At 43.7% G+C, this 23,624-nt stretch overlaps 1 protein-coding gene across 2 annotated transcripts in view; it reads left to right on the top strand.

The window, feature by feature from the left end:
- Positions 1 to 3,093: 3,093 nt before the first annotated feature.
- COL5A1 (collagen type V alpha 1 chain) overlaps positions 3,094 to 23,624 on the top strand; it is a 148,324-nt gene continuing 127,793 nt past the window's right edge. For both annotated transcript variants that reach the window (XM_064727571.1, XM_064727570.1), the window contains exon 1: positions 3,094 to 3,193. In XM_064727571.1, coding sequence (XP_064583641.1) covers positions 3,094 to 3,193 — 100 coding nt within the window. The remainder of the gene's footprint in view (positions 3,194 to 23,624) is intronic.

The raw sequence follows: 23,624 nt of genomic DNA, 5'->3' as shown, positions 1-23,624 counted from the left end.
TCCCCTCCTTGTTTGCCCTTTTACCCCACACTGCTTTTTGTGCCAAATCCTTGCATTTCCCACTCCCCCATCTGATGGAATCACAGAATTTCCTGGGCTGGAAGGGACCCACAAGGATCCAGCCCAGAATCCCACCCTGAGCAGGGATAACTGAGCTTTGGGGCTGGCACCATTCCCTGGCACCTTCTGTCCTGCTGTCCCACCCATCCTCCTGTCCCTGCTCCAGCCATTCCCCGTCACCGGGCAGCAGAGGGGATGTGGATTCTTCCTTTCTTTTTTCTGCCAAGGTCGGGATTAAATGTGTGAAATGGTATTTCAGATGTTTATTAGTTTTTGTCTACATTACAGGCTCACAAACCCGGAGTTCTACAGCATTTCTTTCTTACAAGTTAAAAACTGGAGCCATCTCTCTCTCTCTCTCTCTACGAGGTCTTTTAAGGATAAACTGTCTAATTAGGAAATGACACTTAAATTCTTTTTACTTTTAACCCAATAACCAACCACTCGTGGCTGCAATGTGGATTTTCTATCCAATTACACAATATCACGCCAACTCATGAAGAAGAGGGTGGAGAGGGAGAATCAGCTTTCACCCTAAAACTTCCACAACAAAACTTAGATATCACTATATTCTATAACTTTAGGATTTCCATATTCTATAAACTTATATATTCTAAAACTTTTTATTCCATATATAGAATATATATAGAATAAAACTTTAAGTTTTCTACCATGCAATATTACACACTTCTACTCAAACTTTATAATCATAATCTCTATACTATATTCTATTAAGTTTTCTATATTCTATAAACTACTATATTCTAAAAGTATTCTAAAACTTTAAAAAAGTTTTCTACCATGTGATAGAAACTTTATAATCATAATCTCTATACTGTATTCTATAACTTTAAGTTTCCTATATTCTATAACTTTAAGTTTTCTGTATTCTATAAACTTATATATTCTATAAACTTATATTATCTAAAACTAGCTTCTATATATACGATATATATATTCTAAAACTCTAAGTTTTTTACCATGCAATATTACACACTTCTACTCAAACTTTATCATAATCTCTATACTATATTCTATAAATTTATATGTTCTAAAACTATATTCTAAAACTTTATATTCTGTATATAGAACATATATATTCTAAAACTTTAAAAAAGTTTTCTACCATGCAATATTACACACTTCTATTCAAACTTTATAATCATAATATCCATACTATATTTTATAACTTTAAATTCTCTATATTCTATAACTTAAGGTTTTCTATATTCTATAAACATATATTTTAAAACTAGATTCTATATACACATTATATATATATTCTAAAACTTTATAAAGTTTTCTACCATGTGATAGAAACTTTGCAGTCATAATCTCTATACTATATTCTATAACATTAAGTTCTCTGTATTCTATAAGTTTTCTATATTCTATAAACTTATATATTCTATAAATTTATATATTCTAAAACTTTAGATTCTATATATAGAATATATATATATTTTCTAAAACTTTTAGTTTTCTACCATGCAATATTACACACTTCTACTCAAACTTTATAATCATAATCTCTATACTATATTCTATAAATCTCTATACTTTATATTCTATATACTTTATATTCTATAAAGTTATGTATTCTAAAACTTTTTATTCTATATATACAATATATATATTCTAAAACTTTAAGTTTTCTACCATGCAATATTACACACTTCTACTCAAACTTTATAATCATAACCTCTATACTAGTATTCTACAACTTTAAGTTTTCTGTCTTCTATAAACTTATATAGTCTAAAACTTTATATTCTATCTATAGAACATATATTTTCTAAAACTTTTAGTTTTCTACCATGCACTATTACACACTTCTACTCAAACTTTATAATCATACCTATATTCTGTATCTAACTATATTCTATAAATTATATCTAATTATTCTATATATCATTTATATTCTATATACTTTAAGTTTTCTATATATTATTTATATATAAATACTTTTTATATTATATTATATTACAATATATATATTTATATAATTTCTATATAATTTATTTTACCATGCAATATTACACATTTCTACTCAAACTTTATAATCTACTCATACTATATTCTATAATTCTATTTATGATTATTTCTAAAACTTTTATTCTATTATAAAATATATTTTCTAAAACTTTAAGTTTTCTACCATGCAATATTACACATTTCTACTGAAACTTTATAATCATAACTCATATATATTCTAAACTTAATTTCTATATTCTATAAACTTATATATTCTAAAACTTTTTATTCTATCTATACAATATATATATTCTAAAACTTTTAGTTTTCTACCATGCACTATTACACGCTTCTACTCAAACTTTACAACCATCATCTCAGTTCTATCATTCCCTTTTGGAAGCTTTCTCCTCCTCAGCGTTCCCTTGGGGGGACAGCACAGAAAAATCTAAAACTTTGAGTTTCCATTGCTCCAACAAGGGCCCATCCCGAAAAACTCAGGGAAAAAAGCGAGGAGAGACGGCAAGAGGCGGAAAAAAAAAAACTCCGTCTGCTGCTATTCCAGCGGGGGGGGAAAAAAAGAAAGAAAAAGAAAAAAAAAATGAGATTTGGGGGCCGGGACAGGGCGGGGGCGGGCGCTGGGGGGGCCGCTCCGGCCGGCCCTGATTTGCTGCGCTGCTCCGAGATTGACAAACTCCTGCCCCGGGTTTAAAAGAAGGGGGAAAAAAAGGGCGGTGTGGGGAGAGAGAGAGAGAAGGGAAAAGTTGAGCGGAGGAGCCGGCGAGGCAGGGCCGGAGCAGAGCGCGGCGGAGCCCCCGCACCCTCCGCCCGCCCCATGGCTTTATAAAGGGCTGCTCCCCGGGGGGGGCTGCCGGGGGGGCTCAGCGCCTGCTCTAGAGACAGCTTGGATTGCTTTTTTTAAAATAATTTTTGTATTTTTTAAAATAATTTTTTAAACTTTTTTTTTTTTTTCATCCTCCCTTTTTTCGAGCTGTCCCGAGTTGGTGCCCCGTTGATTTTTATTTTTTTTATTTTTTTTTATTTTTTTCTGGGGGGAGCATGGATACGCACACGCGGTGGAAAAGGCGCAGTTGGATACGGAGCCGCTCGGTGCCCGCTGCGCTGCTGCTCTTGGGTGCCCTGTCCCTCGGCCGGGCAGGTAAGGGGGGTCCCCGAGCCCCCCCAAAAAGCTGCGGGGTCGTGGGGGAGTGGGAAAGGGGGGGATTCGGTGCGGGGGCAAAACCCTCTTGGCTTCCCTTCCTCCCTGTGCATTCCAGCAAAAAGGAAAAAAAAAAAAAGAGAAAAAATAGAAAAAAAAAAAAAAAACCACCCAACAAAACCCACCCAACCTCCTTTAGCTGCCCGAGTCTCTGAATGCCATTTGTCAGGGGGCCCGTAAAAGGGGAAAAAACTTAAAACAATTCTTTATTCGCCTTCCTTGGAGCGAGAGCCGCCTCTTGCCCGGGCTGCTTTTTCCGGGGGAAAACTCGGGGATGAGTTTCTGGAGGCTCTGGCTGTTTCTCTCTCGCCGTGGATATATATGTGAATGTATATTTAGTCCCCTGGAAACCTCCGGGCTTGCGTAGTTCCTCCTCCTCCTCCTCCTTGAGGAGCAGAAAGTTTTTTTGTCCCGCAGGAATCCGCACATCAAAGCTCGGGACACAAAAGCTTTGGAGCAGCCCGGGGACCCCAAACCTCTCTGCCCCTTCCCCAACCCCAATCCCGCAGGGTTTCCCCCCAAAACCGGGGCTGAGTGCAGCAGGAGGAAGCTCTGAGCTTCCAGATGTGCAGCAGCACAGAAAACCACTGGAATGTCTTTTTTTTTTTTTTTTTCCGTGCAGAAAAGGGATTGAACACATTTCTGCTTCCCTTCGGGGCCGTGCAGTTTTGTGTTTCCAGAGCTCTGCTTCCCAAATTTCTGCCTTCTGGGAAATGCCAGGGTGGAGGGAATCACAGAAAAATCCTTTTGTGGGGTGCTGGAGGAGTTTTTCGGGTGTTTGCAGAGCTTTTTCCCGGTTTGTGGTGGACACTCGGAGGCATCGGGCTCTGTTTGTGTTGGATTTCAGGGCAGGATTTGTTTGGCCGAGCCGAGTTTTGAAATGTGCAAAGTTAAAACTCGGAGTTCTTCAGGGTAACTTGAGAAGCCGAGAAGTGCCCTGAAGAGCTGGGCTGCCTGGGATTCAGCTTCCCTGCCCCAATTCCGTGTTTTTTTGCAGCGTTTGTTTGAGTGTTAGCAGTGGGATTCTCTGTGTCAAGCAGCGGGATTTGCCAATTATTTTCATTTCTGGCCTCTCCAAATGACCTTAAGGAAGAAGAGGTGGGCGTCGGAGGAATGCTTCCATTAAGGCTGAGCAGGGTGGAAAAAACTCAATGAATAAAATGTCCTGAACATCCCTGCAGGGAAATTCAGGAGAATTTCCAGTGGGAGATCCCCGAGTTTGGGATTGGGATGTTGGAGAGCTGGAATGGCACCAGCTCCTCTTGTCAGGCTCGGGTACTTTGTATCAGCTGGAAATTGAATTATCACCAGACCGCTGTGTTCCAAAGGAAAAAACAACAATTTATTCCTTTCACTCGACACTCCCAGAGCATCCCCAGGCATTTCCCCGTCTGTGTTTATCCTCCAGACAATCCCAAATCGCTTTTGGGAGTTCCCAGGTGACTTTGGAAGGAGTTTTGGGGGCAGAGGATGGCTGGGAGCTTTTGTGGGGCCAGCGTGCAGCTCTGAGGAATGACTCTTGTGGTGAAAGGCTTTGAGTTTTCCTAATGAGCCGCCTAATAGGACATCAAATCATTTGGGTGAGGGAGGAGCCAGACTGGGGCTGCTGATGGCATTGACTAATGGTCTTGATGGCTTTTTTATATTTTTTTTTTAATTTTTTCCACGTTGTCTCTGGTTTTATTGCGGCTCAGAGCGTGTGTTAGTTTAAGGATAGTTGGTTTCTCTGCGTGGAGAGGTGAAATTTCCCTGTAATCTGTGGGATGGTACCTGGCACAGAGGATTTCCAGCAAATAACAGGGAAATAACAATGTCAGAGCTGCCTCCCACCGCTGCCCATCCAGCTCAGATTTTCCCATATTTGCACAGATGATGTCACCCCAAAATCAAACCCACAGACAAAGCTGGAACCCCTCTCTGCTCTTACAAATCCCTGTAAAAACCAAATTGGGTTTCTGGGTGAAACTTTTTTTGGATGCAGCAATTTCCTTTAGTGGCAAAGAGTAATGAGGATCCAAACTAAAATAAAAATGCTGGAAATTATGTTGTATCCTATTACCTTGGCCCTTCCCCAGTCACCTAAAAGAGCTAAAAAAGTCTTTATCCAGCCAGTTAAAAGACAGGTTTATTTAAATACTTTGCCAATCAAAAGTGTTGATATTGTTTTACAAGAAGAAATCTGACTTATAGGTTTGGAATGGGTGGCAGTTCCAATTTCCCCTGTAAAACTGGATCGTGCTGTCAATGCACTGCCAGGCTGCAATGGGAATTTGGAATTTAAAATTTGGGACCAGCCTGGCCAGGGGACAGCAGAGGGGACAGCAGAGGTCTTGTCTTGTTCTTCCAGGGGCAGGAGGAAAACTCTGTGCTGAGCATTCACTGATTTCAGGGAATTCTTTAAATTTGGGAATGGGAGGAATCCCATTCCATATCCCATTTCCAATCCCAGTCCAGCCCCATTCCCAACCCCACTTCCAATCCCATTTCTTTACCATTCCAAACCCCATTCCCAGTCCCATTTCCAAATCCCATTTCCATTCCCTGTTCATTCCCATTTAATTCCCATTTCCAGCCCCATTTCATCTCTTTGGGGTATCTCTAAGGCAAAGCCCTCTGTGGAGTTGCTGATTTTTGGTGTGCACACAGGGACAGCAGTGAGGACTCGCCTGGCTCTGACCAAAACATGTTTTAATGGCAAATTTAAATTTAAAAAACTGCCTTGGTGTTGTTTGTAGTGTTTGTTGTGTCCCCTAAGCTTTATTTTAAGTGAGTGCTGTCCCTGCCCTTTAGGATCTGGAATTGGGGATGGATTTTTCAGGTTTTCAGCACTGCAGGGCTCATGCTGATGTCTCTCAAATTTGGGAGGGCTCAAATATCTGCTCTTCCTCTCTGAGAGTGCTGCAGGTGTGGAGGTGGGACAGCCCTGATTTAATTTGAGTTAATTTGGGTTCTTTGCCCTGAGTGTGACTGGAGCAAAGGGGAAGCTTTGCTCCTGGGGTTGGAAAAGATTCCCAAATCCTGAGCACCCTCAGCAAACCACAGCTTTCATTCTGAAGGGGATTTTCCATTTTTCCCATTTTGTGGCTGTCCCAGAGGCCCTGAGTGGCACAGAGATGTCCCTGTCACCCCTGGCATTGCCCAGCTGCTTTCCCTGTGCCCTGAGCTGTGCTCAGCTCCTGGTGCTGTCTGTCCATCCCTGTCCCCCTGTCCCCAGGGCAGGATCTGCTTCACTCCTGCTTTGAGTTAGGTTTGATTTCTGTCCTGAGCCAGAGGAGCAGCAGGAATTGCTGGGGGACAGTGAGCAGTGGCATTTAGGGATGTTTTGAGTTTTGTCTGGACTTCAGAAAAAATCTCAGAGTGCTTTCCAGGAAACTGCTCTTTACTCCAAAGGGTTTGTCTGCTGGGCAGTTAAAATTGGGCCTTAATTCTTTCAGGAATTACTTTTTGTGTCCTGATTGCTGGAGCTGGTGGGGGATGGATGGATGGATGAGGGATGGATGGATGGATGGATGATGGACGGACGGATGGATGGATGATGGACGGATGAATGGATGAGGATGGACGGACGATGATGATATGGAGGATGAGGATGGATGGATGATGGAGGAGGATGGATGGACGATGATGGTGGACGATGGATGGATGGAGATGGATGGATGACGATGGACGGATGGATGGATGGACGGATGGACGGATGGATGGGGATGGATGATGATGGATGATGACGGATGGATGACGGATGGATGATGGATGGATGGACGGATGGATGCGACGATGACGACGGATGGACGGAGGATGGATGGACGGACGGATGGATGGACGGACGGATGGATGGACGGATGTGGATGGTGAATGGATGGATGATGGATGATGGATGGACGATGGATGATGGATGGACGACGGGTGATGGACGGATGGATGGATGGTGGATGATGGTGGATGATGGATGGAGGAGGATGTATGGATGGATGATGGAGGATGGACGGATGGGATGGATGAGATGATGGATGGATGGATGGATGGACGGATGGATGGACGGATGATGGACGATGATGGACGGATGAGGATGGATGAGGATGAGGATGGATGGATGGGTGGACGATGATGGATGGTGGATGAGGAGTGAGGATGGTATGGATGATAGATGGACGATGGATATGGATGGAGGATGGATGTGGACAGATGGGGTGATGGATGGATGGATGGATGGATGGATGGATGGCAGTGCCTCTGGAAATGTGGAAACCTGCAGGGAAATGCTTTCACAAGCTGGGAATGCTTTCACAGACATTTAGGGGCTTTCTGGTCCTTTCCAACCTGGCCTTGGACACTTCCAAGGATCCAGGAGCAGCCACAGCTGTGCCAGGGCCTCCTCACCCTCACAACCAGGAATTCCTTCCCAACATCCACTCCAAACCTTTCTTCTGTCACTTTAAATCCATTCCCTCATCCAAATTTTGTTTTCAACACTTGAAGGGGCTCTGAGACTCTTTGGGCAGAGCAGCTCCATTTAGAGCTGGTGCTTTGCTCTCATGGGAATTCACTTTAAAGTGAGCATCCCCAGGATGGGGGAAATCAAGATAAAATCTGGATTTCATCCCCTCTGGTTTTTATTTACCCACCCTTCCTTTTCCCTGCTGAGTTTAGCTGGAGTTTGATCCCCTGGATGTTCTAGAAAATGGATCATTTGGCAGAGAAAAATATAAAATATTGTATAAAGAGTATAAAATATTGTATGGCAGAGTATAAAATATTGTTTGGGCATGGGTGTCAGTTTGTAATACCCAGATTTTGGTAAATGGGAAGTGCTGGTTAAAGTGAGAAGAATTCTCTGGGAAATAAAGTGAATTCCCTTTCCTTTTCCATCCTCTCTTCCTTGGGAAAAGTTTCTTCACTTCCAGCCTGGCTTCGCTTTATATCAAATATTTCACTCTTCCTACTAAATTTGATGTGTTTGGGACTGAATTTTCAGTCCTTCAAAACACAAGAAAACCTTTGTGTGAAACAAAGCAACACCGAGGATGGGAAGAATGAGCAAAACCAGGGGAACAAAAATGAAATTAAAAAAAAAGAAAAGGTTGAGACATGAAAGAATGGAAACATTTTGTTGAAATCGAATGTTATGTGGAAAAAATTGGGTTGGCAACGTGGTATAATTAAGGACTGGTTACTGTTGGCAAGTCCCAAGGCTCCTGAAATTCAGCCTAGCACTGGCTGGAGCATCCAAATGATGTCGTGGTTTCTCTGTGGACGTGTCTGGAAAATCTGTGGAACTAAAATAAATAAATGAAGGAACTACACAAAAGGCATTTTTGAGGTCGGTTGCTCCAAGTCTGGGCTCTTTTTTTTTTTTTTTTTTTTTTCTTTCCAGAAGCCAAGAAGATTCTTAACATCATCTGGAAGCTCTCACGATGATGAGATGTCATTTTTTAAAAGGAGGAAAGTTGTATTCATGTATTTACAACAGAGTTTTTCTTTGAGTTTGTGTAATGAGCCTGAGAGAAAAAGGAGAGTTTGGGGATGGGTGAGTGGAAAAGCTGCATCAGGGCTCATCCCTGAGCTCTGCCGTGGGTTTTGGCCCAGCCCAGGATTTCCCATTCCCTGTATCCCTGTGGGGAGCCTGGCCCTGAGGGGGTGCTTGAACAGGATTTTATTGCTGATGTGCCAGTGAAATCTGGGTTTTCCAGCAGCTCCAGGAGTCTCTTCCCATCCCTGTGCCTCAGGTTGTGTTGATGATGGATTCTTTCTATTTTGAAAATTATTTTCCTCCTTGGGATATTTTGTTTCCTGTTGGGCATCCCCAGTACCCCTAAGCCAACAAATCCAAGAGCTTATTTGGATTTTGTATTTTGATTTGGACAGGTTTTTTACAGATTATACCAAGGCCACCATGCTGTTCTGTTGGTACTCTCACAATCCTTTGAATTATTTCTAGAAATGAAATTTGGAGCAGAAGATCATTGGGCAGCCACAAAAAATCCTTTAGTTTACTGGGAAAAAATCCCCTTTTTTGGGGTGCAAATGGAAGGGGATGTGCTGGATGGTGATGAACTGGACTTCATATTTAATAATGTTTTTTACTTTAAAAACACTTTTCTTCCTTGGGCATCCCCAGTGCTCCTCAGCCATCAAATCCAGGAGGTTATTTGGATTTTATATTTCAATATGGACGGGATTTTTACAGATTATACCAAGACCACTGTGCTGTTCTGTTGGCTACTCTCAGAATATTTTGAATTAGATCTAGAAAGGAAATTTTGAATTAGATTCTAGAAAGGAAATTTGGAGTTGTTTTCCTCAAGAGGGATGGGTTGGATGTTTGGTGGCCTCTCCTTCTCCTTCATCTCAATGAACACCGGAATTATCTTACATTCAATTTATATTTTAGACATTTATTATTCATTTTATTTATTATACAAATCATTAACACATATTTGCCTAAATTCCCCTGTCAGCTGGCAGATCCAGCTGTGCATCTGCAGCCAGGGCCATGGGAATCCTTTCTGAATAAATCCAGCAAAAAGTGATTCCAAGAGGGCTCAGCTTTTCACCAAAACGCTTCCAGGCCTTTTTTTAAAATTTATTTTTTTCTTTCTCTTTCTGCTCCAAGTTGCAAAGGAGGGGAGTTTGCAGCTCTCAGGAAGGAGCTGAGTGGGAGAGGAGAGGTCACTGAGGGAGTCCCTGCTCGTCACTGTCACATTTAGGAGCAGATTTTGTGCTCCTTGTTCCTGTCAGCTGGAGCTGCTGCGGAAATCCAGCGAGCAGCCCGAGCTCATGAGCCTGCCTGGCCTCTCCTCCTCTGCTTTTCCTCCCTCCACCCCCTTTTTTTTTGTTTCCAAGACAATGCTGGAGTAAGAATTCACTGCAGCCGAATTCCTGGAGATGCCGCTCCAGTTTCCCAGGATCTCTCATCCTCCTGCAGTTTTACACTGGGATTTTTTATTTTTTTGCTGCAGCTCATTCAGCTCTCAAATATGAATTAAGCAGTGAGTTTGTGGGATTTTATTTTATTTTTTTACCCCGTGCTGGAATGAGATACCTACTGTGTGTGTGCTCTTGTGTGCTGCAGGGGAGAGATCTGCTCCGAGGGCTGTGGTTCACCAGCTGAATAATGCAAGCATTGTTTGGGTGCCCTTATTTCCAGCTTGCACCATTCAAAGTGAATAGAAAGGTCAAGGAGATGAGTCACAGTGAACACAAGTGTCATTCTGCTCAGGAGAAATGGGAAAAAGGAGAGAAAAAGGAGCTTCCAGGCGAGGTGTTCCAGCTGGTGCCAGGGAAAACGAGAGGAAATCTTGGCTGGGATCTGCTGGAGAGTCCAAGCCCTTAAAAACCCAGGAATTCCTTCCCAATATTCACTCCAAACCTTCCTTCTGGGCTGGAGATGGGCTCTGGCAGCTGGAGCTGCAGTGGGAAATCCAGGGGATGCTCTGGAGAAATTGGGCACTGCTGGGAACATCCAGGGGATGCTCTGGAGAAGTTGGGCTCTGCTGGGAACATCCAGAGGATTCTCTGGAGAAGTTGCTGGGAATATTCAGAGGATGCTCTGGAGCAGCTGGGCTCCATGTTGGGAATATCCAGGGGATGCTCTGGAGAAGTTTCTGGGAACATCCAGGGGATGCTCTGGAGAAGTTTCTGGGAACATTTAGGTGATGCTCTGGAGAAGGTGGTCTCCTCACTTGGCAATCCAACCCCTGCCCTGGGGAGAGCTGGCAGCTCTGGCTCTCCTGTACAGCCAGAAGGAAACAATTCCTCCAGATCCACCTGGAAATTCCTTCTGCTCATCCAGAACCACCTGTCCTCAGCTCTCAGAGCCAGGTGGGGTGAAGGTGCTCTTGGAGAGGGGTTTGGGCCTGGAAGCAGCTGAACCCAGAACCACTTTTTTTTGCTTTATTTATTCAGAAAGGATTCCCGTGGCCCTGGCTGCAGGTGCACAGCTGGATGCAGGCAGGGATCTGCCAGCTGACAGGGAGATTTGGGCAAATCTGTGTTAATAATTTGTCTAAGAGATAAATTGAATAATAAATATATAAAATATAAATTGAAGGGAAATAATTTCAGTGTTCATCGAGCTGAAGGAGAAGGAGAGGACACAGGGAAAGGAAAAGGGGGAAGGGGTTTAAGCAGCCAGGGGACAGTGGGAAGGAATTGTTCCCTTTGGGGATGTTTCAGCCCTGGCTCAGGGTGACCACAGCAGCTGTGGCTGCTCCTGCATCCCTGGAAGTGTCCAAGGCCAGCTTGGAGTGACCTGGGATGGTGAAAGATGTCTCTGGATGAGCTTTAAGGACCCAAACCATTGTGATTCCATGATTATCCCTGAAATTCCCCCGGATTTGGAGTGGTGGGGTCCCCATCTCTCCCTGCAGCATCCCAGGGAAGGACTGGAGCAGAAAACTCTGAGCACAGCCCCTTGCCCTGCCCTCCCCTCTGCTAATGCCCACTTGGAAATGAAACTTTTTGAATTTCCTGCCCAAACCCTGTCCCAAGAGGCACCAGGCAGCTGGCACAGCCCTGGCAAGGGGAATGTGGCTGAGGAATGTGGCACTAAGGGGATGCCATGGGCTGGGGACCCCTTGGATTGTTGCTGGAATTGCAGGGCACAGAAGGAATTCAGGGCTTGTCAATGCTTTTTTAACAGGGTGGAGTTTAAACTTGGGCTCCTGTACCTGTGGGTTTCCTTTTTTACACCCTCCTGTGGGTTTATCCATTTTGCTCCTTGCTGTTCCCTGTCCTGCCAAGGAAACAGCCCCAGTGATTTGGGATCGTGGTGTGCTGCCACAGACCCCCCCTGCACACTGCCCAGCTCTCCTTTGGGGTTCTGGCAGCATTTGAGCCCTGAAAAGTACAGAGGAATATTGAAATTTTTGATTTCCAGCCATTGGATTTTTCAGTTCTGAAATCACCGTGCTGGTGTGAAATAGATATTGCTCTGAAAAAGAGAGAAAGCTTCAGAATCCTGATTTATTCTGCACATTCAGGGCACACCTTCAGCAGGGAGCCAAAGCCAGCCCTGCTCCTCGTCCCTCTGATGGGGGCTAATTTCCATAAACAACTTTGCAAATGAATTTTGCCACTTCAGCTTTGATCCAGGGTGGCCAAAAATTCCACCAGAATTCCAGTGGGTATCAAATGTCTGGGAACTGGGACTGGTTTGCTGGGGAGGCAGCAGAATCATGGGATGGTTTGGGCTGGGAGGGAGAGGGGAGTGGTGCTGACCAGGGCTGGAGCTGATTTTGGGGGGCTGAGCCTGGTTTGGGGTGAAAACATTGGGATTGTGCTGGTATCCTATGGAAATTTGGGATTTCTGCAGAGAAATGATGGTGGGAGCAGAGCTGACCAAGGGCTGGGGCTGATTTTGTGGAGTAGACCTGGCTGGAGGTGAAGCATTGGAAATGTGCTGGTATTCCATGGAAATTTAGGATTTCTGCAGAGTTTTCTCAGGGAGATAGTGAGAGCAGAGCTGACTGAGGGCTGGAGCTAATTTTGGGGAGCTGAGCCTGGTTTGGGGTGAAATATTTGGATTGTGCTGGTATTCCATGGAAATTTAGGGAGATGGTGGGAGCAGAGCTGATCGAGGGCTGGACCTGATTTTGGGGGGCTGAAACATTGAGATTGTGCTGGTATTCCGTGGAAATTTGGGATTTCTGCAGAGGGATGAGAAATCCCTCAGGGAGATGGTGGGAGCAGAGCTGACCAAGGGCTGGAGCTGATTTTATGGGGGGCTGAGCCTGGTTTGGGGTGAAACATTTGGATTGTGCTGGTATTCCATGGAAATTTAGGATTTCCGCTGAGGAATGGGGAGGTTGGAGATGGTGGCAGCATAGCTGGGGTGCAATTCCATGGGAGAATCCTTGAAGCAGGGCACAAACCTCCCTGGAAATGCCCCTTGGAGGGTTTTTATTGGAAAATATGAGGCTGTTGATGCCTCCAACACAGCTCTGCTGCCTGGGGGGTTCCTGGAAGGATCAGCTCTGGTTTCCAAGGCTCATCCTGGTGTTCTCCTTTCTGTGGGACAGGGAGGGCAATCCCTGCATGTCTGTGCTCCGGGAGAGGCAGCAGGGCTGGGAGGGAAGGGATTTCTCCCTCTGGCACGATGGAAAACTGCAGGAATGTTCTCTCAGCAGGGCTGGCCGGGACGGGGAGAGCACATCAGCACGTCCTGAGCACTTGGGGGGAGAAAGTCCCTCGCTCTGCCTCTCGCAAATGTTTAAATTAAAACAATCTGGCTTTTCTGCAGCTCTTGGATGCTTTCCCTGCTGACCTCAGGAGCTGGGATGGGAGGAGGAGCCAACAGATCCCAACTGGCTCTGGGGTTCTTTTTATTTTTATTTATTTTTATTTTTATTTATTTTTAATTTATTTTTATTTATTTTATTTATTTTTATTTATTTTTATTTTTATTTTTATTTATTTTTTATTTTTTTCCCTCCAAGTCCTGAATCCCTGCAGGATGCAGAAGAGCAGAACAATGAGGGCCATATCTGCTCTGCAAAAATCCATTTTTTTTCCCAGTGCTCTGCAGTGAAGGAGCTGTATCAGGCAGCTGGGAGGCTGCAGGAAGCAGCACAGGCTTCTCCAAGCCCAGACATTCCCACAGCAACTGGGAAAGGCTGGGCAGGATCAGCCCTAAAACACAAGAGCAAAGCCAGGAAAGAGCTCCAGAGCCTTTGAGGTTGATTATAATATAATATAATATAATATAATATAATATAATATAATATAATATAATATAATATAATATAATATAATATAATATAATATAATATAATATAATATATAAATATTTATATAAATATATAAAATATATAAAATTATATATAAGTATATATTTTATATATATTCATATATAAATATATATAGTATATATAATGTACTGCATAATATATAATATATAATATATAATATATAATATACATTATATAATATATATTATATAAAATTATATATAATTATATGTATAATATATGACATTATATAAAGTTATATAAAATTATATATTATATTATATTATATTATATTATATTATATTATATTATATTATATTATATTATATTATATTATATTATATTATATTATATTATATTATATTATATTATATTATATTATATTATATTATATTATATTATTTCATATAATAAGAAATTATACATAAGAACTATACTAAAGAAAGAGAAAGGAGACATCAGAAGGTTAGCAAAGAATGAATAATAAAAACTTGCAATTACTCACAATCTCAACACAACTAAACCATAATTCGTCATTAAATAAAAACAATTCACATCAAACCAATCAAAATTGCACTTGCTAATGAACCATCTCCAAACCACATTCCACAACCATCAAATAATTATTGTTTGCATTTTTTTTTTTTGCTGAGACTTCTTGGCTTCTCAAAAGAAAAATCCCAGCAGAAGGATTTTCATAAAATATTTCAGTGACACCTCAGGATGCTGAATCCTTCATCCCCAAACTCCCAGCCCAGCTGTGCTCTCTGTGCTGGCAATTCTGCTTGGACTCTCTGATCCTTAAGATCTTTTCCAGCCTCAGTGAGTCTGGAATCCACCCCAGGGCTGTGCTCTGACCCTCTGAGGCTCAGCCTGAGTTTTGTCCTGGCCCAGGGCCCCTGGCTGGGCAGAAATGGGAATTTTTGGCTCCCTGGCTGTGCCTCAGGCTCTTGCAGCACTGCCCTGGTCCACGTGGAGCTGGGGTGGATCCAGGGCTGGGAGCAGCCTCTGTTGGTTTGGGGATTTGGGAGGGAACAAGCAGGGCAGCATCACTCCTGAAGGACAAAACTTCCCTTCGTCTCCTGCTGCTCTCTGTGCTGGCACTCCATGGAAATTTGGGATTTCTGCAGGAATCCTCTCTGTGCTGCCCAGTTTAAACACAATTTAAAGGTGTTCTGCAGGGCAGCATCACTCCCAAATCACAAAACTTCCCTCACCTCTTCCTGCTGCTGCTCTTCACTTGCTGCCTTTGCTCCTGACAGGAATTTTGGGGAGTTTTTCAGGATTTTACAGTTTGGAAATTTTTCCAGGATTTTACAGTTCAGGGTAGGAAAACACAGTGGGATTTCTTATGGCAACAGGAACAACAATCCAGATTTTTCCTGTGAAATAGGAACAAGATTTTTCCTGTGAAATAGGAACCAGAGCTTGGTTTGGGTGTGGAAACACCCATGGAGAACCTCAGTTGAAGGGAATCAAAATCCACCCCAATAAACCTTGGGATGCTCTGAGACAGAGCACAAGTTAAAGGTGTTGTGCACCTTTGCAGAACACCTGCCAAATTACAAAACTTCCTTCATCTCTTCCTGCTGCTGCTCTTGACTTGCTGCCTTTGCTCCTGACAGGAGTTTTGGGGAGTTTTTCAGGATTTTACAGTTTGGGAATTTTTCCAGGATTTTACAGTTCTGGGTGGGATTCAGGGCAGGAAAACACAGTGGGATTTCTTATGGCAATGGGGATAACACCAAACTGATCCAGATTTTTCCTGTGAAATAGGAACCAGAGCTTGGTCTGGGTGTGGAAATGCCCATAAAGAACTTTGGGCTCCTCAGTTGAAGGGAATCAAAATCCACCCCAATAAACCCTGGGATGTTCTGGGACAGTCAGAGCCCAAGTTCAAGATGTTCTGCAGGGCAGCATCACTCCCAAATTACAAAACTTCCTTCATCCCTTCTGCTGCTGCTCTCTTTTCTGGCACGCCATGGAAATTTAGGATTTCTGCAGGAATCCTCTCTGTGCTGCCCATGGGAGTTTTTGGGAGTTTTTCCAGGATTTTACAGTTCTGGGTGGGATTCAGGGCAGGAAAACACAGTGGGATTTCTTATGGCAACAGGAACAACAATCCAGATTTTTCCTGTGAAATAGGAATAAGATTTTTCCTGTGAAATAGGAACCAGAGCTTGGTTTGGGTGTGGAAACACCCATGGAGAACCTCAGTTGAAGGGAATCAAAATCCACCCCAATAAACCCTGGGATGCTCTGAGACAGAGCACAAGTTAAAGGAATTCTGCACCTTTGCAGAACACCTGCCAAATTACAAAAGTTCCTTCATCTCTTCTGCTGCTGCTCTTGACTTGCTGCCTTTGCTGCCCACAGGAGTTTTGGGGAGTTTTTCAGGATTTTACAGTTTGGGAATTTTTCCAGGATTTTACAGTTCTGGGTGGGATTTCTTATGGCAATGGGGATAACACCAAACTGATCCAGATTTTTCCTGTGAAATAGGAACCAGAGCTTGGTGTGGAAATACCCATAAAGAACTTTGGGTTCCTCAGTTGAAGGGAATCAAAATCCACCCCAATAAACCCTGGGATGTTCTGGGACAGTCAGAGCCCAAGTTCAAGATGTTCTGCAGGGCAGCATCACTCCCAAATTACAAAACTTCCTTCATCTCCTCCTGCTGCTGCTGTCTGTGCTGGCACTCCATGGAAATTTAGGATTTCTGCAGGAATCCTCTCTGTGCTGCCCATGGGAGTTTTTGGGAGTTTTTCAAGGATTTTACAGTTCTGGGTGGGATTCAGGGCAGGAAAACACAGTGGGATTTCTTATGGCAACAGGAACAACAATCCAGATTTTTCCTGTGAAATAGGAACCAGAGCTTGGTTAGGGTGTGGAAACACCCATGGAGAACCTCAGTTGAAGGGAATCAAAATCCACCCCAATAAACCTTGGGATGCTCTGAGACAGAGCACAAGTTAAAGGTGTTGTGCACCTTTGCAGAACACCTGCCAAATTACAAAACTTCCTTCACCTCTTCTGCTGCTGCTCTTGACTTGCTGCCTTTGCTCCTGACAGGAATTTTGGGGAGTTTTTCAGGATTTTACAGTTTGGGAATTTTTCCAGGATTTTACAGTTCTGGGTAGGAAAACACAGTGGGATTTCTTATGGCAATGGGGATAACACCAAACTGATCCAGATTTTTCCTGTGAAATGGGAACCAGAGCTTGGTCTGGGTGTGGAAATGCCCATAAAGAACCTCAGTTGAAGGGAATCAAAATCCACCCCAATAAACCCTGGGATGCTCTGGGACAGTCAGAGCCCAAGTTCAAGATGTTCTGCAGGGCAGCATCACTCCCAAATTACAAAACTTTCTTCATCTCCTCCTGCTGCTGCTCTCTTTTCTGGCACGCCATGGAAATTTAGGATTTCTGCAGGAATCCTCTCTGTGCTGCCCATGGGAGTTTTTGGGAGTTTTTCAAGGATTTTACAGTTCTGGGTGGGACTTCTTATGGCAATGGGGATAACACCAAACTGATCCAGATTTTTCCTGTGAAATAGGAACAAGATTTTTCCTGCGAAATAGGAACCAGAGCTTGGTTTGGGTGTGGAAATGCCCATAAAGGACTTTGTGCTCCTCAGCTGAAGGGAATCAAATCCCACCCCAATAAACCCTGGGATGCTGAGAGGCAGAGCCTGAGTTGAAGATGCTCTGAGGGGTGCTGGGAGCCCAGCAGGGTTTCCCTCCCTTCTCCAAAGCCTTGGCCAGACAGGCTGGGGCCCTCCTTGCCCTGGGGACACCAATCCCAAACCCTGAACAAACATTTAACTCCTTTTAGCAGCACGGTCCCTGCCAGCCTGCAAAACAGCTGAGCCTCTGCTGCTGCCCCATTCTGGTGGCCTGGGATGGAGCTTTTTATGGAAAAATCTGATTTTGGGGGAGTGAAATCTGCCCCAATCTTTGCTCCAGCTCAAAAACCCAGGGTGGGATTTGGGGCTTTGTTGATGATTTTTTTCTGATGGTGGCAAAATGCCCGAACTCAGTTTTAGTCAATGGAAAGTCTAAAAATAAATGTGGAAAATGAGAGGGAGCTTCTGGGAAACTGAACTTGGGGTTTTCTGATGCTGAGTATCAAAAGTGTCCCAAGAAATTAATTTTGGGGGAATTTCCTTCCTGTTTTATTGAGCCAGGGATGGCAGTGGAGGGAGTGCTGGGGCAGACAGGTAGGGCAGGCCTGTGCAGGGTCAACCGACACAGGAAAATGTGGGAAATTCCTCTGGGAACTCAGGCCTGCTTGGGAATAATCACTGGGAAAGCCTGGGGGTGAAATAACCCAGAGTTATTAACCCAGAGTTAAGGGATGGGTGTGAGGCAGGAGCTGCTTTTGAGCTGAATTTGACCTGGGGTTTATATGATTTTTATAATACTTGGGGTAATATCCTGGGGTTTATATGATTTTTGACCGGGGTAAAATCTGCGTCAATTTTGTATCCAGGTCAAAATCTTGGATTGGGTATTTGGGGTTGTTGATGATTTTTTTTATGGGGTCAAAATCTGAATCAGTTTTAGTAATGGGATAGATTTAAAATATATGTGGGTAAATACTGGGAGTTTCTAGGGATTAAACTGAATCCTGGGGTCATATGATTGTTGAGTATAAAGTGCCCGGGAAATGATTTTGTATTATGGGGGATTTCTATCTGTTTTATTGACCTGGGATGCTGGAGGTTTAGATGCTGGGGTAGAAGTATTACCTGTGGGTAAACACTTGGAAAATGTTTGTATTACCTGGGAATCATGGCCTGGGTTGGGAAAAATTTTTCTAACTGGGTAAAGCCTGGGGTTAAATAACCAGGTTTTACCAAATTTTAACTGGGAATTTGTGGGTTAATGATCTTGTTTACCTGGATTAAATGACCTGGGGTTTTATGATTTTTATATTACTTGGGGTAATATCCTGGGTTTATATGATTTTTGTATTACCTGGGATTGTAATTTATATTACCTGGGTAATATTTGGATTTATTGATTTTTGTATTACCTGGGGTAAAATATACTGGGGTTTATCTGGTGATTGATTTTTGTATTACCTGGGGTAAATATCCTGGGGTTTTTATGATTTTTGTATTACCTGGGGTTGATATGATTTTTGTATTACCTGGGGTAAATATCTTGGGGTTTATATGATTTTTGTATTACCTGGGGTTGATATGATTTTTGTATTACCTGGGGTAAATATCCTGGGGTTTATATGATTTTTGTATTACCTGGGGTAAATATCTTGGGGTTTTTATGATTTTTGTATTACCTGGGGTTGATATGATGTATTTGATAATTACCTGGGTAAATATCTTTGGGGATTATTTTTATATGATTTTTGTATTACCTGGGGTAATATCCTGGGGTTTATATGATTTTTGTATTACCTGGGGTTGATATGATTTTTGTATTACCTGGGGTAAATATCCTGGGGTTGATATGAAATTATTCAATTCTTTGTGCATGGCAGTGATGGGTTTACAGGTGGATCCTTTCTGCATCCATGTCCTGGTGAGTTTGGGCAGAAGTAACCAGAAAAAATGTTCCAAACTCTCCCATTTGGAGTAGTTCTGCCTGCAGCTGGTGTTGTATTTTCTCGGATGATTTCTCCCTTCTCCTTGCTCTGGAATAATCTCTCAGCTCATGAGGGGATCACTCTGAGTGATCTCTTTGCATTATAAGGACAACATTTCTTTTCCTGTAGCTATGGAAAATCTCCCTTCCCTCTGGGTTCAAAATGAGGGCACAGAAAAATGGACCCGGATCAATTTTAAGCCCAGCACTAAGTTGTTTATGTGCTGTTTATTTAGTGATGAGGAGAACATCAAAATGCTCCATGCAGGAATCAATCTTCCTAAAATACAGATAAAATATGCTGATAACTCAGCATCTGCCTTGTCTCCAGCATCCTAAAGATTTCCTTCCCTCATTCCTCTCCCAGTGCCTTTAACTCCTCAGTGTGCAGGGTAAAAACATCGCCCACAACTTTTCTCCCTGTTTACAACTGGTTGGAAATGTCATCCTGTGCTTTTCCAGATGCTGGAATTGTGCTCCTTCCCTCATTTCTCCCATTTCTCCCAAATTGTTCTCCTTCCCTCATTTCTACCAAATTTCCCTCCCTCATTAATTGTGCTCCTTCCTCATTTCCAATGTGCTTTTTCAATTCCTCCCCTTTCAAATTTCCAAGCCACTGGAAGGAATGAGGGATTTTTGTCCAGCCCAACCAGAGCAGGAGCTCAAAGGCAACCCCTAAATTGTGACCCCAAAATTGGGGTTTGCAGCAGGATGGAGCAGCTGTAAATGGGGAAAATGGGATTTGGCTTGGTAGGGAGGGAATGTCTGGCAAGGAAGGATGGATTGGGGAGTCAAAGATGAATTTTATCTTGGAAATAATTTTATCCCAGCTGTGCAAGGCAGGGATGCAGCAGCTTCCCTGGGAAGGGCCTTGCAGTTTTCCTGGTTCCTTCCCCTGGGTGATGTTTTGGGAAGGGATTCTGGTCCTTCTTTCCTTCTCTTGGGTGAAGTTTTGGGAAGGTTTTCTGGTCCTGATTCCTTTTCCTTGGTGATGTTTTGGGAGGGGTTTCTGGTCCTTCTTTCCTTCCCCTGGGTGATGTTTTGGGAAGGGATTATGGTTTTGGTTCCTTTTCCTGGCTGGTGTTTTGGGAAGGTTTTCTGGTCCTGATTCCTTTTCCTGGGTGATGTTTTGGGAAGGGTTTCTAGTCCTTCTTTCCTTTCCTGGTGAATTTTAGGAAGGGTTTCTGATCCTCTTTCCTCCCCATGGGTGATGTTTTGGGAAGGGTTTTTCTGGTCCTTCTTTCTTCCTTTTCTTGGGAAGGTTTTAGGAGGGATTTTGGTATTCTTTCCTTCCCTGGTGAAGTTTTAGGAAGGGTTTCTGGTCGTTCTTTCCTTTTCCTGGGTGAAGTTTTGGGAAGGGTTTTTTGGCCTTGGTTCCTTTCCCTTGGTGATGTTTTGGGAAGGGTTTCTGGTCCTGGTTCCTTTCCCTGGGTCATGTTTTGGGAAGGGTTTCTGGTTCCTTTTCCAGGTGAATTTTGGGAAGGATTCTGATCCTTCTTTCCTTTTCCTGGGTAAGTTTTGGGAAGGTTTTTTGGTCCTGGTTCCCTTCCTGGGTGAAGTTTTAAGAGGGTTTCTGTCTTCTTTCCTTCCCTGGTGAATTTTGGGAAGGTTTCTGGTCCTGGTTCCCTTCCCTGGGTGAGTTTTGGGAAGAATTTTTGACTCTTCCTTCCTGGGTGATGTTTTGGGAAGGTTTTCTGGTCCTGGTTCCTTTTCCTGGGTGATGTTTTGGGAAGGGTTTTTGATCCTTCTTTCCTTCCCATGGGTCATGTTTTGGGAAGGGTTTTTTGGCCCTTCTTTCCTTCTCTTGGGTGAAGTTTTAGGAAGGGTTTCTGGTTGTTCTTTTCTTCCCCTGGGTGATGTTTTGGGAAGGTTTTCTGGTCCTGGTTCCTCTTCCTGGGTGAAGTTTTGGGAAGGGTTTTTTGGCCTTGGTTCCTTTCCCTTGGTGATGTTTTGGGAAGGGTTTCTGGTCCTGGTTCCTTTCCCTGGGTCATGTTTTGGGGAAGGATTTCTGGTTCCTTTTCCAGGTGATATTTTGGGAAGGGATTCTGATCCTTCTTTCCTTTTCCTGGGTCATGTTTTGGGAACGGTTTTTTGGTCCCTCTTTCCTTCTCTTGGGTGAAGTTTTAGGAAGGGTTTCTGGTTGTTCTTTTCTTCCCCTGGGTGATGTTTTGGGAAGGGTTTTTTGGCCTTGGTTCCTTTCCCTTGGTGATGTTTTGGGGAAGGATTTCTGGTTCCTTTTCCAGGTGATATTTTGGGAAGGATTCTGATCCTTCTTTCCTTCCCATGGGTCATGTTTTGGGAAGGGTTTTTTGGCCCTTCTTTCCTTCTCTTGGGTGAAGTTTTAGGAAGGGTTTCTGGTCGTTCTTTTCTTCCCCTGGGTGATGTTTTGGGAAGGGTTTCTGGTCCTGGTTCCCTTCCCTGGGTGAAGTTTTAAGAAGGGATTCTGATCCTTCTTTCCTTCCCCATGGTGATATTTTGGGAAGGGTTTCTGGTCCTGCTTCCTTCCCCTGGGTGATGTTTTGAGAAGAATTAATTTCTTTCCTTCCCTTGAGTGACGTTTTAGGAAGGGTTTCTGGTCCTTCTTTCCTTCCCCTGGGTGAAGTTTTGGGAAGGGTTTTTTGGCCTTGGTTCCTTTCCCTTGGTGATGTTTTGGGAAGGGTTTCTGGTCCTGGTTCCTTTCCCTGGGTCATGTTTTGGGGAAGGATTTCTGGTTCCTTTTCCAGGTGATATTTTGGGAAGGATTCTGATCCTTCTTTCCTTTCCCCTGGGTGATGTTTTGGGAAGGTTTTCTGGTCCTTCTTTCCTTTTCCTGGGTGATGTTTTGGGAAGGTTTTCTGGTCCTGGTTCCTTTTCCTGGGTGATGTTTTGGGAAGGGTTTCTGATCCTTCTTTCCTTCCCCTGGGTCATGTTTTGGGAAGGGTTTTTTGGTCCTTCTTTCCTTCTCTTGGGTGAAGTTTTAGGAAGGGTTTCTGGTCGTTCTTTTCTTCCCCTGGGTGATGTTTTGGGAAGGGTTTCTGGTCCTGGTTCCTTTTCCTGGGTCATGTTTTGGGGAAGGATTTCTGGTTCCTTTTCCAGGTGATGTTTTAGGAAGGGTTTCTGCTCCTTCTTTCCTTCCCCTGGGTGATGTTTTGTTGCTCTGGCTGCCAGGCTGTGCTTGCCACAGGAGAAATGCCTGGATCCTGTTTTCCCTCAGTGTTTTCCAAAGCCAAACCCCCACTCTGGGGTGCTGGAGGAGCAAACCTGGAGGTGAGCTTGGCACAGCCAGCTCTGGATGTGACAACAGCTTTGGGGGGCATTTTTGGGCAGGTTCCTGCCCCTTGTCTGCTCCCCAAAAACTGTCCCAGGGCCATGGGGACATCGGTGGCCATCCCAGGGCTGGGCTGGGAAATCTGAGCAGGTTCTGGTGCTTGGGGGGAAGTGATGATGCTTTTGGGGTGTGAAAACCTCCATTTTTAGGTTGATAAATCAGGTGTGTAATTAAGCATTAATGAGGAATGTGGGTGATTAAGAGCTCTGCTGATTGCTCAGAACTCTCCCTGACTCCTGTGACCCTCGGTGTTATCACCCTGCTTATCAGAACAGAGGAAAAGAAACCCAGCAGGAGATTTTGGGAGCCTTTGAAGCATTTAAGGGGATAATGCCAAGGTAAACCCCCAGTGCTGTGGAGAGAGAGCTGAACAAGGGGTGGATGTGGCAGGTATTGATTTCTTTGCTGCTTTTTGCTCATCTGTGTCAGGTATTGGTTTCTTTGCTGCTTTTTTCTCATCTGTGTCAGGTATTGGTTTCTTTGCTGCTTTTTGCTCATCTCTTTCCAACCCGCTGCTTTTTTGCACCCTTTTTGCAAAGGTGAGAACGAGGTGGGCTCTGCTTGTTGTGGAGTCAAGACCTGGGCAGAGAACAAATCCACCCCAATCTGTTCAGTGCAGCCGTGTGGGAATTGATCCTTTGGAGCCAAAAAGCTCCTGTGGGGCTGAAAAATTCAAAATCTCTCAGCCCTGGGGCTTTGGGGCGCTGATTTTGCTGCTGGAGGTGCCCAAGG

Source organism: Zonotrichia leucophrys, chromosome 17 (assembly GCF_028769735.1).
Source record: "Zonotrichia leucophrys gambelii isolate GWCS_2022_RI chromosome 17, RI_Zleu_2.0, whole genome shotgun sequence".
Classification (NCBI taxonomy): Eukaryota; Metazoa; Chordata; class Aves; order Passeriformes; family Passerellidae; genus Zonotrichia; species Zonotrichia leucophrys.
This window is presented reverse-complemented; position numbering and strand designations above follow the sequence as displayed.